At 29.2% G+C, this 16,322-nt stretch overlaps 1 protein-coding gene across 1 annotated transcript; it reads right to left on the reverse strand.

Annotated features, from left to right (window-relative positions):
• Window positions 1-11,803: 11,803 nt before the first annotated feature.
• On the reverse strand, window positions 11,804-13,924 carry LOC105772954 (uncharacterized). The gene is made up of 3 exons (XM_012594480.2): window positions 13,797-13,924; window positions 13,238-13,397; window positions 11,804-12,242 (listed from the first exon to the last, which is right to left on the reverse strand). Exons 2-3 carry the CDS (start codon window positions 13,387-13,389, stop codon window positions 12,089-12,091), a joined length of 306 nt encoding a protein of 101 aa, XP_012449934.1. The 5' UTR covers window positions 13,390-13,397; window positions 13,797-13,924; the 3' UTR covers window positions 11,804-12,088.
• Window positions 13,925-16,322: the final 2,398 nt, after the last annotated feature.

Raw genomic sequence — 16,322 nt, forward strand, 5'->3', positions numbered from 1 at the left:
TGGGTTCCTTCTTTAACCTTTGACAATTAATATGCACCAGACTTGTTTTTATCCAAGCTTGTGAGTTATAGAAATGAGATGAAATGTAGTACTCAAAATAAAAGAAAAAGAAACAAATAAGTTGATAATGAATATTCCTATTTATGGATTAGGTTGGTACTTCTGAAAACCAACATAATCATTTTAGTTATCAATAAATGTCATCTTCAAACAACTAAAAACCAACATAATCCTTTAGTTATTAATAAATATCATCATCTAACAATCCAATCAAGTGAGTATTAGATTATAATCCTACCTCTGTCAATCGATGAGCAACAACATTATCAACATCATTCAAACTGTCTAGACAACCCATGCGATATTTCCACCAGACATGCACTAATAAACTGGTGAAAGGGTTAAACAAATAAAAAAACAAATTTATTTAATTTCTTATGAAAACATTTAAAAATAATAAACTCACAAGTCTCAGCGAATCAAATTCACATTTAAAGTATTTAAACTAGAACTTTTTTCCCAACTACTCTCATCGTTTTAAATATATTTTATCTTTTTTTACAAATTGATAGTTCTTTAAAAAAAAAAAAAAGAAAGACTATGGCCACTTGGTATATCTATGTCAGCCGCTTTTTCTGCCCATTTGTTCGTCTTGTAACAATGCTGCTCCACATTTTGCCCTTGTTCAAATGCTATATTTTGTCCATTCTCTGTTCATGTTTATATACAAAATTCAAATGCAAAACATAAATTCTTGCTTGGAATTGGGAATCTGCATATAAAGTTTTCCACATTCAATTTAGTCTTGTTAGTATTATAATTTTCACAATTTAACTTCATTTTTCATTCCAATTTCAATTATTATATTTTTATATATCCCTCTAAACTTTAAATTTACAAAAATTTCATTTCAATTTTGACATATTCAGAAATTAGTCACTACATACAAAATTAACAAAAATCACTTAATAAAATAGTCTTTAAACATCTTCAATCTACCATTTTTTATCAACATCTAAAATTCATTAATGGTAATTTTTAAAAATTTTAACAGTTTTAAAAACAGAGATACAAGCTAGTTAAATTAAACTACAACGATCTTAAAAATAAAAAATTTACGGAAAATGAGTTTTTGAGGGCTTATCATGCAATGGCACAAGCTTGGCCTAACTTTGAGTTCTAAAAATGGAGTTTTTGTTTTCTATTTTCGGTGGAAAGAACAAATGAAGATGATGACATTCATGTTTTACTAATTTAACATATTTTATTATTAATTTAATAATACAATAAATTTATTTTTCAACTAAACCCATACATACAACCGTCCATTATAATGAAAAAGTGACTAATTTTCACATAAATCCCTTAACATTTGCTATTTAAGCTTTTTAACTAATAAAAATTAATAGTAATTAAAGTTTGACAATTTTTATGATTTAGTCCTTGTACTCTAAATACCAAAAAATATTCATGAGCTCAATTTATGGAAATGAAGTCCCGATACCTCATTTTCTAAAACCACTGACTTTAGGGTCAAACCACTTGTACTTTAACTAATTGACCAATTAGCAAAATTTATCAGATCAATACTCAATATAACTTTATAATAGACTTGTAAATATTAATAAATATTATTTACTTTCTTGATTATCGGAATACGAGGTTTCAAAATCATTGTTTTTTATACCACTAAAAAACGGGTTGTTACATTAAGAACTTTCAAACTTTTGGCCCTTGAATGGTATTTCAATTTAGTCCTTTTCTTGTAATTTTTATGTTTTTGAGGTCGTGGGAGCTTGATTTAGCTAGCCCATGTACCATTCGTAAAACTGTTAAAGTTTTTGAAAGTTTCCATTGATGACTTCTTGAAGAAATAGGTGTTAAATTGATTGATTTTAAGCTTAGATGTGAAAAAGAACTAGATTGTAAAGTGTAATTGTTAGTTTTTTCAAAAAGGAATAAAGTGCATAAATTGAATTTTTGGTGTGAAATTTTTGTAATTTTAGATAATAGAGGATCCTAAAAGGATGTAATTGAGGTCAATTTCAAACTCGAAGCTCAAATTTGAAAGATGTTGCAATTTCAATTTTAGACACTAAATTGAATCAAATGCAAAATTGTAGGGGCATTCGAAAAATGAAATGGAACTGATTCATGCATAAAATAGGATGTTATAAGATGTTTGAAATTGATACATTGAACTGAATTATTGTATAGATCGGGAATTGAATCAAACGAAGATAATCGGTGAAAAGGAAATTGTTGATTAGTGATTAAAGAATTGTTCAATTGTTGTTTTTCCAGGTAATTCATACGGAACTTACTATTTTGTTTCATGTTATGTTTTAATTGTTTATTTTGTTTATTAGTTTATTTAAATATGAATTGGTTGATTTTGGCATCAATTGGACCAAATTGCAAAGTATGGAATCTATGATATTTACGAATAGGTACAAGGTACCAAAATGAAAATGAAATGTTTATATGAATGGTATGACATGTATATGTTGTTTACAGGGATTGGATTGATACGATTGCAATAATAATGCCCGTGTAAATTTAGTAAAGGATTAGGATACATATGGCATGCCATTAGGGTCTAATATGAAATCAATCAGGGATTACATGATTATATGAGATCCAGCATTTGTTGCGGATTTTCAATTCATAAATGTTAGCTTGTGTGAGCAACCCTGATCATTGTCAGCTTGTGTGAGCAGTGTAGTCCTATGTATCTGACTTCGGTTTACTAAGGTTCTCTCGGGTGAGAAAACTATAACCTAATGGAAACGAACTTGTTGAAATGATATGAACATGAATTGGATTACATATACTTTCAAATTGGATATGAATTGAAAGATATATGTTACTAGATGGAAATTGTTGTATATATATATGATTTGCATTATAAGTTCTTGACATGTAAATGAACTAACCTATTGGTTGTATTTGTTGAAATGCGTATGAAATTATAAGGATGCCATGTTATATACCAATGCGTTTAATTGCTTAAATTGTTGTAATGTCAAGGTAAGTTAAATAATTTCTTATGGATTTACTAAGCATTCAATATGGTTACTCTGTTGCCTCATTTTTCCTTGTAGATTGTCAACCTTTGGAACGTGTCAAGCAAATCAACTAAAAGCTCACATTATCTCGTTATTGATTCATTAGTCTTTCAACCGTTTTAAACCTCGATTTTGTGTCATGTATATAGGTGTTAAGCACTTGTTGTGTAACAGTCTGATTTCAACCCTAATCAAAACAGTGGTTTCAGGACCACAAATCTGAGTCATAAAATTTTTTAAATATTATTATTCGAGTTTATAATGTGTCAATTGATATCTTTGAAATTTTCGTGATTTAATTTTATCGTTTGAGTGTCCGATTTAATAAAATGACTTAATCGCGTAAAAAGTAAAAGTTGCTAACTATTTGTTAAAATGCTAAATTGATTTGTTCTTTTAGTGGGAGGTATTATTGTTGATATTATACCATTTAAATATTGTGTGGACATAAAAACAAATGTTTAGTGGATTTTGAATGAAAATAAAAAGGTTAATTTACTAATTATATTAATTTGATAATATAATAAAACATTAAATCAAAATATACATGCATGTTCATCTTTGAATAGCCGAAACTAGCTAAAGAAAAGAAAAAGAAAGCCACATTCGGCCATAGCTAAGCTTGATTAAGGTATGTAACTAGCTCGGTTTTTGATAATTTTTACGTTTTTGAGATCGTTGCTATGAAATCTACAAAGCCCATGTTTTAATTTTTGAATTTGATAATGATTTTGTGTTTTGTTATTGATGATAGTTTGTGATTTTTGTTATTTGTTGTTATAAAATAAAAGATATGTGATAGCTTATAATGTTTTGTCTTTGGATTTGTTTTTGATGAATTTGAGTAATTTGGGCTAAATCATGAAAATAAAATTTTGAGGGACTAAAATGTGAAATAAATGAAATGTATGGACTGGTATGAACATGAGGAAGGTTCGGCCTAAGCATGTTGTGTGCAAATTTTGCATGTTTTGTGTTTTGTGCAATTTGGACTAAATTGTAAAAAGTGCAAAATGTCAGGGGCAAAATGGTAATTTGACCATTTTTGTGTTTTTGGGTTAAATTTAGTAGAATTATATTTGAATGAGTTTAATTTAAATATGTTTAGATCAAGAACCAAAGAAATAAGATTTGGATAGGGGAAAAACAAAAATAATCGAATAGTCGTTTATTTCTGTCCGTCAATATCCGAGGTAAGTTTATAAGCATATAAATGTTTTTAATTTCGAATATACGAAATTTTATATGCTGAATTAAATTTTATGAATATAATTTGTACTGGCCAAAAGTGTATAAACTTAGGAAAAATGGTTACGAGATTGTTTCGATTGAGTTACAATGTCGGAAAGTCCCGTATGAACCTTAGGAATATCTAGGATACGTATGTCATGACATAGAATTCTGTTATGTGTTGTCATGTAAAACCACGTCTGGGACGTTGGCATCGACTTGTGATTTACGTGTAAGACCTTGTTTGGGACAGTGGCATCGATATGTGATTAAATGTAAGACCACATCTGGGACGATGGCGTTGTACGAAACGTTTAATTTTTTGAGTATCCTTTTTATTTCCGAATGGTTCAACGGGCTATAATAAGTTAAGATCGAGTATAAAAATTCAAATTAGAAAGGCTCAGGTATGTATTTATTCAAGTTATAAAAATATGGTAAGTTGAATGTATGACTTGATGATATAATATCATTTATTAATGTGAATTATGTGTATGTATATGTGAAAATATATATTCGGCCAAATGATGTTTATTTTTATTATTGTAGAAGCAAAGGTTGATTATGTTAATGGTTCATTATGCATTCGGCCTAAGTAAAAATGATGCAAATTATATATGTTTGATATATGAAATTATGAATTGGAAATATATATTGTAACACCCCTTACCCGTATCCAACACCGGAATAAGGTACGAGGCATTACCAAAACACATACACTTGTAAACGTATTTAACCGAGTTATAAAATTTCATCTAAATAAAAACTTTCAAAATAATTAACATGTTTCTATAACTTTTCACAATATATCCTCAAAATATTATAATCATAATAATTAGGGCCTACGAGACCGGTACATACTCATACAATTCAATGCTTCATTTCCATTTCATTTAATTCGCAATTTCTCATGCTCACAATTTAGATCATATCACTAGCAATTTCCATTTAATTCACGTACAATTCAATGTCACTAAGTTTAACACTAATACGTATTTACCATTTAACTCAACGTTTATCGATTATATCATTCAATAACACATTTATGAAATTCTTAATTTTGCAATGAAAATATCACTTTAGCTTAAATAACAACATCATCCTGGTATAAATACACTACCACTTATTCATTTACTTTAATTCATTTGAGCCCATTTGTCACTTACCATCCTTAATCAAATTAGGGAACGGTTACGGAAAATTGAGTACTTCACTTTCACTTTGACATATGACCTCTTATCACTTGTCCTTGATCAGATAAGTGTAGCTAGGCTACCACTTATCACTTTGCCACTTGATCAGATAAGTGTAGCTGAAGCTACCACTTATCACTTTATCACTTGATCAGATAAGTGTAGCCACTTATCACTTTGTCTCTTGATCAGATAAGTGTAACCACTTATCACTTTGTCTCTTGATCAGATAAGTTTCGCACTTATCACTTTGTCACTTGATCAGATAAGTGTAACCACTTATCACTTTGTCACTTGATCAGAAGTACTCAAATCCGGCGTTCCACTTAATTTGATCATTTATTCGATTTTCACATTTTTATTTTATTCTCATTTCAACAATAAATACATTTCATCATACATTGTATAATTCATGAAATTAACATTTAATCATTAAATTTCAGCCATATGAACTTACTATTTCATTATCTTCCACACTTGTTTCCTATGCACATTACACAAGATATAAACATATCATTCAACCATAGTTGCAAGCTAGTGTATTGAAACATAACTCTTTTTGGAACTAATCACATGATAAACCATTCATGACATTATTTCATGCCAAATCATATACCGAATATACCATACACACATGCTATGAAACTTTATTTTCACACATGAGCTTAAACCATGTCCAATAATGCACAAATTTAAGCATCATTTCTATTTCATCATCTATCAATTATAATCAAACATATGACCAATTATACACAAATCATTCATATATTTCTCAATTTTCCTCCTCCTCCTCTCCATTCCACATCCTTAATGTGTATAACACACTTAAACAACATTAACCATAATTTCAATATTCACTAACATGTATATTCAAAGCTGTTTATCCGAGTCAGAGTCACTAAATTATTTTTATCCGGAGCTACAGAGCTCCAAATTAAGATCCGTTAATTTTCCCTGAAACTAGACTCACATATCTTCATACCATAAAATTTTCATAATTTTTGGTTCAGCCAAATAGTACAGTTTATTCTTTAAAGTTTCCCTGTTTTGCTGTCTGACAGTTCCGACCACTCTTCACTAAAATTAATTATCTCATTGTACAGAATTCGGATGATGTTTTAGCTTGTTTCTTCTAAAATAGACTCATTAAGGATTCTAACCATATAAACTATAACTCATAATCATTTTTTACAATTTTTAATGATTTTCCAAATTCAGAACAGGGGAACCCGAATTCATTCTGACCTTGTCTCACAAAATCTATTATATCTCATGATTTACAATTCCATTGCTTACATCATTTCTTTTATAAGAAACTAGACTCAATAAGCTTTAGTTTCATATTTTATTCATCCTCTAATTCAATCTCTACAATTTTTGGTGATTTTTCAAAGTTACACTACTGCTGCTGTCCAAAACTGCTTTAGTGCAAAATGTTGATTTCCATTTTGCCCCAAATTTCACAGTTTATACAATTCGGTCCTTTCTCAATTAACCCCTCAATTAATCTAATTTTCTCAATTATTACTTTACTAGGCATTATAAGTTGTTACACAACTATTGAAATTCAGAATTTCCACATATAACTCTATCTTCAAACTCTTTTACTATTAGGTCCCAAACATTCACTTTCTATTCAATTCTTTCAATAAAATCAGCATATGAACAATTTAAAGCTCTAATTTCATGATAAATCATCATATACTTCCAGCACATATTCATATCAACTTTCAACTTCTTTCATAAAATCAAAACTAATGAATTTAACAAGTGGGCCTAGTTGTAAAAGTCATAAAATACAAAAATTTCAAGAAATAGTCAAGAATTGAACTTACTTGAAATAAAAATATGAAGAACCAGCTTGAAGAAGCCCTTCCATGGTGTTTTAGCTGATGAGAATTCAGAAAAATGAAGAGAAATCTAGATAATTCCACTTTGGTCCTAACTTTATTAAGCAAATTTTGCAATATTCCAATTTTACCCTTAATTCTCTTTACTTTCTGCTGATTTCATGCCCCTGCCGTCCAGCCCAAATAGGCCTTGGGTCTATTTACCTTTTAAGCCCTCTTCCTTTTATCATTTAAGCTATTTAATTATTTCCTATAATTTTGCATTTGTTACAATTTAGTCCTTTTGTTCAATTAATTATCGAACTTTAAAATTTCTTAACGAAACTTTAATACTAACTTTTAACACTCCATAAATATTTATAAAAATATTTATGGCTCGGTTTAAAATCCCGAGGTCTTGATACCTCATTTTGATTCTAATTATTTTAATATTTATTTCTAGTGCACTATTCACTATTTCAAAATTTTCCTAACTTCACATTTAACTTATACTTACTAAATTAATAATATTTTCTACCCATTTGTCGAATTTAGTGATCTCGAATCACCGTTCCGACACCTCTGAAAATTCAAGCCATTACATTTTTTTTTCGTCGGATTTGTGGTCCCGAAACCACTGTTCCGACTAGGCCTAAAATCGGGCTATTACATATATATATATGAAATTATGATGGCTTATTATTGTTTATTTAGATTAAATTACGTATAAGATTAAATGTCTCATTTGCTTATGACTTACTAAGCTGTAAAAGCTTAATATATGTATGTTTGTTCTTTGTTTTATAGATTTTGAAAGATGGTTACGAGCTCAGGGATCGTTAAGGAAGTCCGTCACACTATCGACCTCTATCTCGGTATTTTGAAAATTTGAAAATTTAAACATATGACATGTATAGGCTAGTAATTGTTTTGATGGAATTTTGAAATTGTATATATTTATAAAGCCATGCGAATATGGCTGAATTATAATATTATGGCTTATGTGTATTCGATCATGTTTTAAGGTTGTTTTGGACATGCATTTTATGCTATAAAATGTGTGGTGGTTGTATGTTTGTTTCGGCAATGTGAGGTATATTGTATGATTTTATTGTGTGGATTGGCATGAGTTGATATGATGATTATTTATTGAATATGAATTGGCTATATAGCTTTGGTTAATAATCAACTTTTGAATAAGTGTTTTAGATTAAATTTTGTTTGCCGAATTAGTAAGAAACAAGTTTTTTTTTTTTGTGAGATTTTGGTACAATGCATGATAAGTGTAATAAACACGATTTGATTTGGCATTAGTATTTATGAATTAGAACAAATTAGAACGAATTAGAACGAATTAGATTGATATCATGATTATATATTAAACATGTCGTGTGTTGGTATATAAGTAGTTAAATAATGAATTAAAATGCAAATTAGTATTCAGCTAGTTATAAGTTTGATTAATGTTCTATGTTATGAATTTGTTGGTTGTGAATTAATCACTTTATAATGATCAGTAAAATGGTATATTTTAACTTACAATTGAATAGCATCATTTGTACTATTTATGTGGTTAACTATGGTAGCCGAATAATCAAGGAATGGCGTTGTTAAGTATGTATAAATTTTAACATGGGAATTAGTCTATAATTTTAGTTTATGAATGTAAAAGTTTGTGAATATATAATCATGTAATATGGGTTTATATCGTTAATTATGTACTTAAATATTCGACTAATGATGAGTTAAATAAATACTTGTGCTTATGTCATGATTGCTTGGGATTTGGTAATTTATTATTAAATTGATAGTTTCATGTTTGGTATGGAATGAGTTTTATATATATATATATATGATGGTATATTCAATTATCAAATTTAACTTAATATGATTTTGGTTATGTATTTATATAGCATATATATATTGTATGTCTAAAAGGTATGTTAATTGATTTGAAAATTGACTATATAAATATCTAATGTAAAATAGGTTGATATTTAGTTAATGAAATAGTTGTTTTGTTATATGTTTTATGTATGAGATGTTTGATATATGTCAGAATATGTTTTTATTTATGAAATGCTATGATCTTAAGATTCAATATGTGATTAAGTTACGAATAATTGATGTGATTAAAATTTTTGAGTTTTGAAGCAAAGATATTTTTATGTATGAACAGTGGTATAATCGGTAATGCCCCGTAACCCTAATTCGTCACGGGTATGGGTTGGGGTGTTACATGTTGAGTCTTGAATGATAGTTTCAAACCTTTCTAATGCTTGATTTTAACAATGTAAATGCTTAGTTGAAATAGTATGATTTGGTAACTGGTTTGGTATTTGAAATGGCCCATTTGAATGTAAATTGGCATGTTTTGAGAAGCATTGATTTAAGTAAACGTTTGGTAATTTCCAAATGGATTAGTTTGAATGCCATGGTATTAGAATGTCATGTTTAGTGGTTGAATTAGTAGTATAGTTGATGTAAAGATTACGGATGTTTATACGTGTTTCGATGTGTTTGGAATGATTTTTGTGGAGGTAAAGTTGTGCAAATATGCACCAAATTTAAATTTTGGAAAGGTAGACATGAAATAGGTACCAAATGGCTTAAATTTTACCTAAAGTAGAGTCCATGTCCCAACAAGCAATCTTCCTCATCACAACGTGGGTTGGCAGTGAATCACTTCGTGACATCAAATGGCCTGAGGTCACAACGTGACAAACTGTTTGGTGACGTCACAACGTGGAGGAAGTGACATCATGACGTTGGCCCCAAAATTTTGGAAATTTATAATTTGGTCCTATTTCATGCTCCGATAACAAAAAAAATTTCATAAGCTCAATTAGGGCTTGGATTTAATTGGGTATCATAATATGAATGTGTTTATGACATGATTGTATGTTTGAATGATTTATTTACAATGTATTTAACAGTAGTTGTTCCAGCAATGAATGTGGCATCTTGTAGCTTAGACTCGGCGATCGAGTCAGGCAATGGGTGTTGTAATTGACGTTGTTTCGTTTCCGCAAATCAATGTACGATTTTTGTTGTTGTATTATGCTATCATAATGGTAGATTCCTGAAAGGCTTGACAAGCTATATAAATCACATAGGGAATCTTAGATTAGCTAAACTTATGCTATAAGAGAGGCTTTATTGTGGCTCTGTAGAAAGGATGTGGACGGTTTAATTATAGAATCAAATGGTTTGGTTGCGATTAATGCTTTGAATAAGAAAGGTGTTGATATGTCTGAGTTTGGATTACTTGTTCAAGAATGTATTTTTCTTCATTCATAGTTTACTGATCTGTCCTTTCTTTGGGCGAAAAGGGATACAAATAAGTCGACTTATTGTTTAGCTCGGATGGCCTTGTCTTATGCATCTCTTTATAAGTTTGAGGCTCTTTTGGATGTTTTGTTACCTATTATTAGTGGGACGAATAAGACTGGATGTATGGGTTAAGCCTATTGACTTAGGTTTAACTTGTTTCCCCCTATGAGCTTTTGTTATGTTCGGTTTTGTTTTTCTAATGAATATGTACTTTCCTTTCAAAAAAAAGTACATCCACTGGTATGGTACTGATTATATTGATTCATAACTTGGGCCAAGTCCATATAAAATTAATATCATAGAGAATCACTCAAACCCAACTCAATGCAAATATAATTTTTTAATATTGCCCAAATATATTCATATTTATAAATGACTAAAATGGACATATTTAAACATACCTAAATTAGTATTTTTTTAAAAATAAAACTATTTTTATTTAATATTTAGTAATTACTAAATACTAATTATATATAAATTTATTTTACCATCACCATTTTTATTAAATTTTAAATTAAACAATATTTTAAAATTTTACATTATAGTATAATGTTTTTAAATTTAATATGACATAAATTAGTTAATACGTAATGATCAAAAAAATTAATACATATAATGTGTTCAAGCTAGCTTGAATTAGGATTTTGAATACTAAAACCTAGACCCACCCCATATTGGGATAAAACTCAAAATTACACATGAACTTTAATTAAATTTGTAATTTAATAGATCAACTTTAATTTGTACAATTATACACATAAAAATTTGGTTGCGACTCAAACGTATATATAAAACTTTAATTTTAATTAAATTATATACATTTAAAGAAATAAATATATCAAATTATGTTTACATTGAATAAATATAATTATTTGTATATGCAATATATAAACTTCAAAAATTCAAACTTGAAGTTTGGGATGTAATTAGAATTTTTTGAAATTTAGGGACCAATTTAAAACAAGGTCATAATTTGGAAATATCTGATGCAATTAACACAATTCTTGCTCTCTTAAATGCTTCCCCAAATTTCAAAACGAGGTCATAATTTGGGAATATCTGATGCAATTAACACAATTCTTGCTCTCTTAAATGCTTCTTTAGGATAAAAGAAGTCAATGAAACAATCGGTTTCAGAACACACTACCAATTTCTCAATAATCCGAGGCAACACTTGGTTCTTATTGGGGTGTATAAATGCATCAAAAGAGTAGAAAGGCACTGCCTTTTCAACTTTACCTGTGTTCCAACAGATGATTTAGGAATGCAACATCATGTATAGCATCATGATGAAACAAAATACCAAACATGGTTCCAAATTATCATCACTACTCAATATAATTGCAATTGAAAACAAAATCATAGAATCCTAGCTCCCGCAGAATCAGTTGAATATTAAGTAGGCGATTGTAATGTATCTCTTTTTGTGGTTTCCCTAATTGCCGCGTTTGAATATGAGAGATGCCAGGTTAGCCCTCCACCCAATAATCGATGAAGATGGCTCTTGCATTTTAGGAATAAGGGATGCTAGTCCTGGCCGCATCCTGTAACTGGGAATGATTGGATGCTTGACATTTGTCTCTGCCGTCCTGGAAAAGATTGAACAAGCACATTATCAAATCACCAAAGCATTACTTGATTTTATATCTTATTTAAAAGTTCGATGCATTTTATTGAAGTAAATCCTGTATAAAAGTATAAAATCAGTAACCACAACAGACATACCACTGCAAGTCCTCAACAGTTACTTAAGGGAGCTAAATTCACAAGCAGTAAAGATTAATGCCAAAGTTTTGTGCTTTAAGAGCGTCAGAGCAACAGGCAATATCATCAGTTAGATAAACAGGTCCTTATTAGCCCAAATCATAATGCTATCCATTCTCCAAGTACTGAGATCTTCTGGTTCAAACAAAGATTCATTGCGATTGAAGATGTCACTTGAAACCCTTTTAAATTTTAAGAAATTAAAGACAACTTTCCTATGTTATCTTCTTTGAATATCAAGTCCCCATTCAACTAGATAAGAAGCTAATGGGCTTTAAATCAACTGGTCAAATTTTACCAGAGTAAAGATAGTCAATCCTTCCTTCTTCCGAAAAAAAAAGAAAAAAATCCACCCATTAGGTGTTGTTTAAAACAATGAAATAACATGTACTTGGCACATGGTAGGCAATACTTTGGACAGGACGGCCAAGGAACTGCTTGCTGCTCAGAGCACAGAAGCTTCAAAAAAACTTGTAAGGTAAAAATGTTCCGTTGCAGAAGCATGTATCCTACTTAATTAAGGATTATGAAATCATATTTGAAGAAAAAATAAATCACAACAAACTGAAAATAATACATCAGCTTTTTTGAAAACAAGTCAATTATGTGTAATTTCATCAAAATGAACCTAACAAGTAAACATAACAATAACTGAAAAATACCAGCATTCAAATTCAGATAACAAATAACATATTTGTTTAAACTTTAAACTGGTCGAAGTATCTGCAGAACAATGGCAGTTAACAGGATTGAAATCTAAGCTGAAAAAAAAAAAAAAAACAAACCAAAAGATTAAGTAACTGCAAGGAGAGAGGCATACGCAGGGGGCAGTGTGCCTTCAGAAGCAAAAGTGGAAATGCCTTGTCGTTGCTTATGCTTAGGGTTGGAAGTGCATAGTACATATACCCGTCCGCGGCGCTTAACGGTTCTACAGAACTCACACATCTTTTTCACTGATGCTCGCACCTTCATACTTAATACTGCATAATCCAAATTAAGATATCCTCAAGTTCCATGAATCATACTCAACCATAACATAATAAATTAAGGATATAGCTTATAACCATGGAAAACCCCCAATTAGAATATCATCAAACTCCCAAAATTGTATACAACAATAACATAATCACAAAAGTATTAACTATAAGTAAGAACAGATCAATGAAACGGATATTAGCAATTGGAACTGTAACTCTTTACAAGATATTTAATTTCAGTCTCAAGAAAAGAAAAACCCTAGGAGGATGTAGAGATTAAAATGGTGAAAGGGGCCGTCCGCCACCGCTATTTTACGATAGCGGCAGCAATAACTCAAAAGCCCACAACTCAAGTAGAAGTCATCATCAAGTTGAAGGTAAGGTTAGGGTTTTAAAGATTACCTTATTCAATGTCCTGGGCTATTGGGAACTTGAGAGCAAGAAGAGACTTAACAGTGATAGTGGTGAGGGGATTGTTTGGCAGCAGGGATGTGCGAACAGTGGGTGGGTCGGGAATTTTAAAAGGAAATGGTTAACAAATATATATTAAAATTATTTTATAATTTGTATAAATTTAATTTTATGATTAAAATTTAAACCATTTAATTATAAGTAAAATTTTTGAAAGAAAAGATATTAATAACAAAAAAAAGGAAGCAAGATGTTTCTCTAAGTAAAAAGAAATTATATCTTTCAAGTTTTACATTAATAATAATATTTTTTTTTTGTGTAATGAATGTTATAAAATAAGAAAAAATGAAAGATAAATTATAATGTTATTTAGGAGGGCAAATAACCAATAAAATCCCCTTTATTTTTAAAATTACCGAAATGGATCATGTCCTGAATTAATTATCGAAATGGGCAATTTCTCCCAAAAACGCGTTCACGTCAGCGCGTTGTCAGGGGATAAAGCAGGAAAACGCTTCCTCAAGGAAGCGCTTTGTTCACGTGGACAGAAAACACTTCCTTGAGGGCGCACTTTGTGTCCACGTGAACAAAGCGCTTCCCTTTCCCCGTTTGTTAGGGTTTAGAGTTTTTTGCAATTAAGGTTAGGGTTTTTGAGTTTTTAGATTTTAGGGTTTTAAGGAAAAAAATTAAATAAATAAGGGTTTAAGGTTTAGGGTTTCTTAATTAAATTAATTATAAATTTTAAAAATTATTAAATATAGTTAAATATTAATTACAATTATTATATTTTTTTCTAATTTTGAATTTAAACTTCTATAGTTTAAAATATATATTAAATATTAAAATATTAAAATTTATGTTAAATTCCATTAAATAAAGTTATTAATAATTATTTATAAATCATTCACTAACAATCAATAAATATTTACCCATGATCTTAAGACCTTAAGGAATTATTATCCTAAAATATTCTATTATTAATATGATTGTATTATATTAAATTTCATGTATTTTTTGCATATTATATTATATTAATATTTTAATTTATTATAAATTTAAAATTAGAGAAAAGATAAATTTAATATATATAAACTTTTAACTCTTTTCTGTTTTCATAAAAACTCTTTTTCTATTTTAAAATTTAAAAATACAAAATTTATTATATATTTTATTTTTAATTTATTATTAAAAATTCTTTTAAAAATTTAATTTTTACTAAAAATTTAATTTTATTAGTTTATTTTTAGAAGAGTTTAAAATATATAACGAATAACAACTACTTATTTGATTTTTCCTTAAAACCCTAAATACTAAACCCCAATGTAATTTTTTAAAATTTATAATTAATTTACTCAAGTAACCCTAAACCTTAATTTATTTAATTTTTCCTTAAAACCCTAAACACTAAACCCTAATCTATTTTTTAAAAATTTATAATTAATTTACTCAAGTAACCCTAAACCCTAATTTATTTGATTTTTCCTTAAAACCATAAACATTAAACCCTAATCTAACTTTTTAAAATTTATAATTAATTTAATTAAGAAACCCTAAATCCTAAACCCTTATTTATTTATTTTTTCCTTAAAACTCTAAAATCTAAAAACTCTAAAATCCCAAAACCCTAACTCTAATTGCAAAAAACCTTAAATCGTAAAAAACAGGGAAAATGCTTTCTCAAGGAAGCGTTTTCCTACTTTATCTCCTGACAACACGCTGACATAGACGCGTTTTTGGGGGAAATGGTCCATTTCAATAATTAATTCAGACCTGGCCCATTTCGGCGATTTTAAAAATAAAGGGGCTTTTATTGGTTATTGGCCCTATTTAGGAAATCCTTTTCAACAAAAAATTTATTAGTAGAATATATTTGAAAACTTAAAATTAAATATAAATTTTTAATGTAATCGGGAAAAACATAATGAGCTTAAAAGTGATTTTAGTTGGGAAAAATTGTTATCTTTTATGTCTCGAGACTCCAGACAAGTTTTCACTATTTTCGTATTTTAGTTTTGATGTTTAGATATCTCGATACAATGAGATCTTGTCTCGAGACTTGGAATATGACAAAATGAATATAGCTTTGATGTGCCCATGTCTCGAGATAGCTCGAGACAAAGACCACTCTATCTCAAGACTACCATCAACTGGCCACTAAATAAATACGGCAGCCTATTCTCCATGTACCAACGTTGATAGTAGACCAAACGTGTGAAATTAAAAATAAATGAATCCAACCGAGGACTCCTCTCCATCTAGGCATTCCACGATGCACTATAAATTTAATTCGTTAACTCTTAACGGATGGTGATGTGACACTAACTAAAATAAATTTAATCCACCTAAATATGCCATGTGGATTTTATAATTTCCACATAATTTCCTTGTTAAATGAAACGGTGTGTTTTACACCAATAAAAACCATCTATTCATCTTCTTTCTCCTTTACCCTCTACTGCTCCCTTCACAGGAGATTGAAAAGTTAAACTAAACCCAAAATCTTACACCAACAAATTT

The sequence above is a fragment of the Gossypium raimondii genome, chromosome 6, assembly GCF_025698545.1.
Source record: "Gossypium raimondii isolate GPD5lz chromosome 6, ASM2569854v1, whole genome shotgun sequence".
NCBI classification, from domain to species: Eukaryota; Viridiplantae; Streptophyta; class Magnoliopsida; order Malvales; family Malvaceae; genus Gossypium; species Gossypium raimondii.

Coding starts and splice junctions, on each gene's coding strand:
- LOC105772954 (XM_012594480.2), bottom strand. CDS start 13,389: ATGAAGGTGCGAGCATCAGTGAAAAAGATGTGTGAGTTCTGTAGAACC. Junction 12,243..13,237: donor GAAGGCACACTGCCCCCTGC/GTATGCCTCTCT, acceptor AATCTTTTCCAG/GACGGCAGAGACAAATGTCA.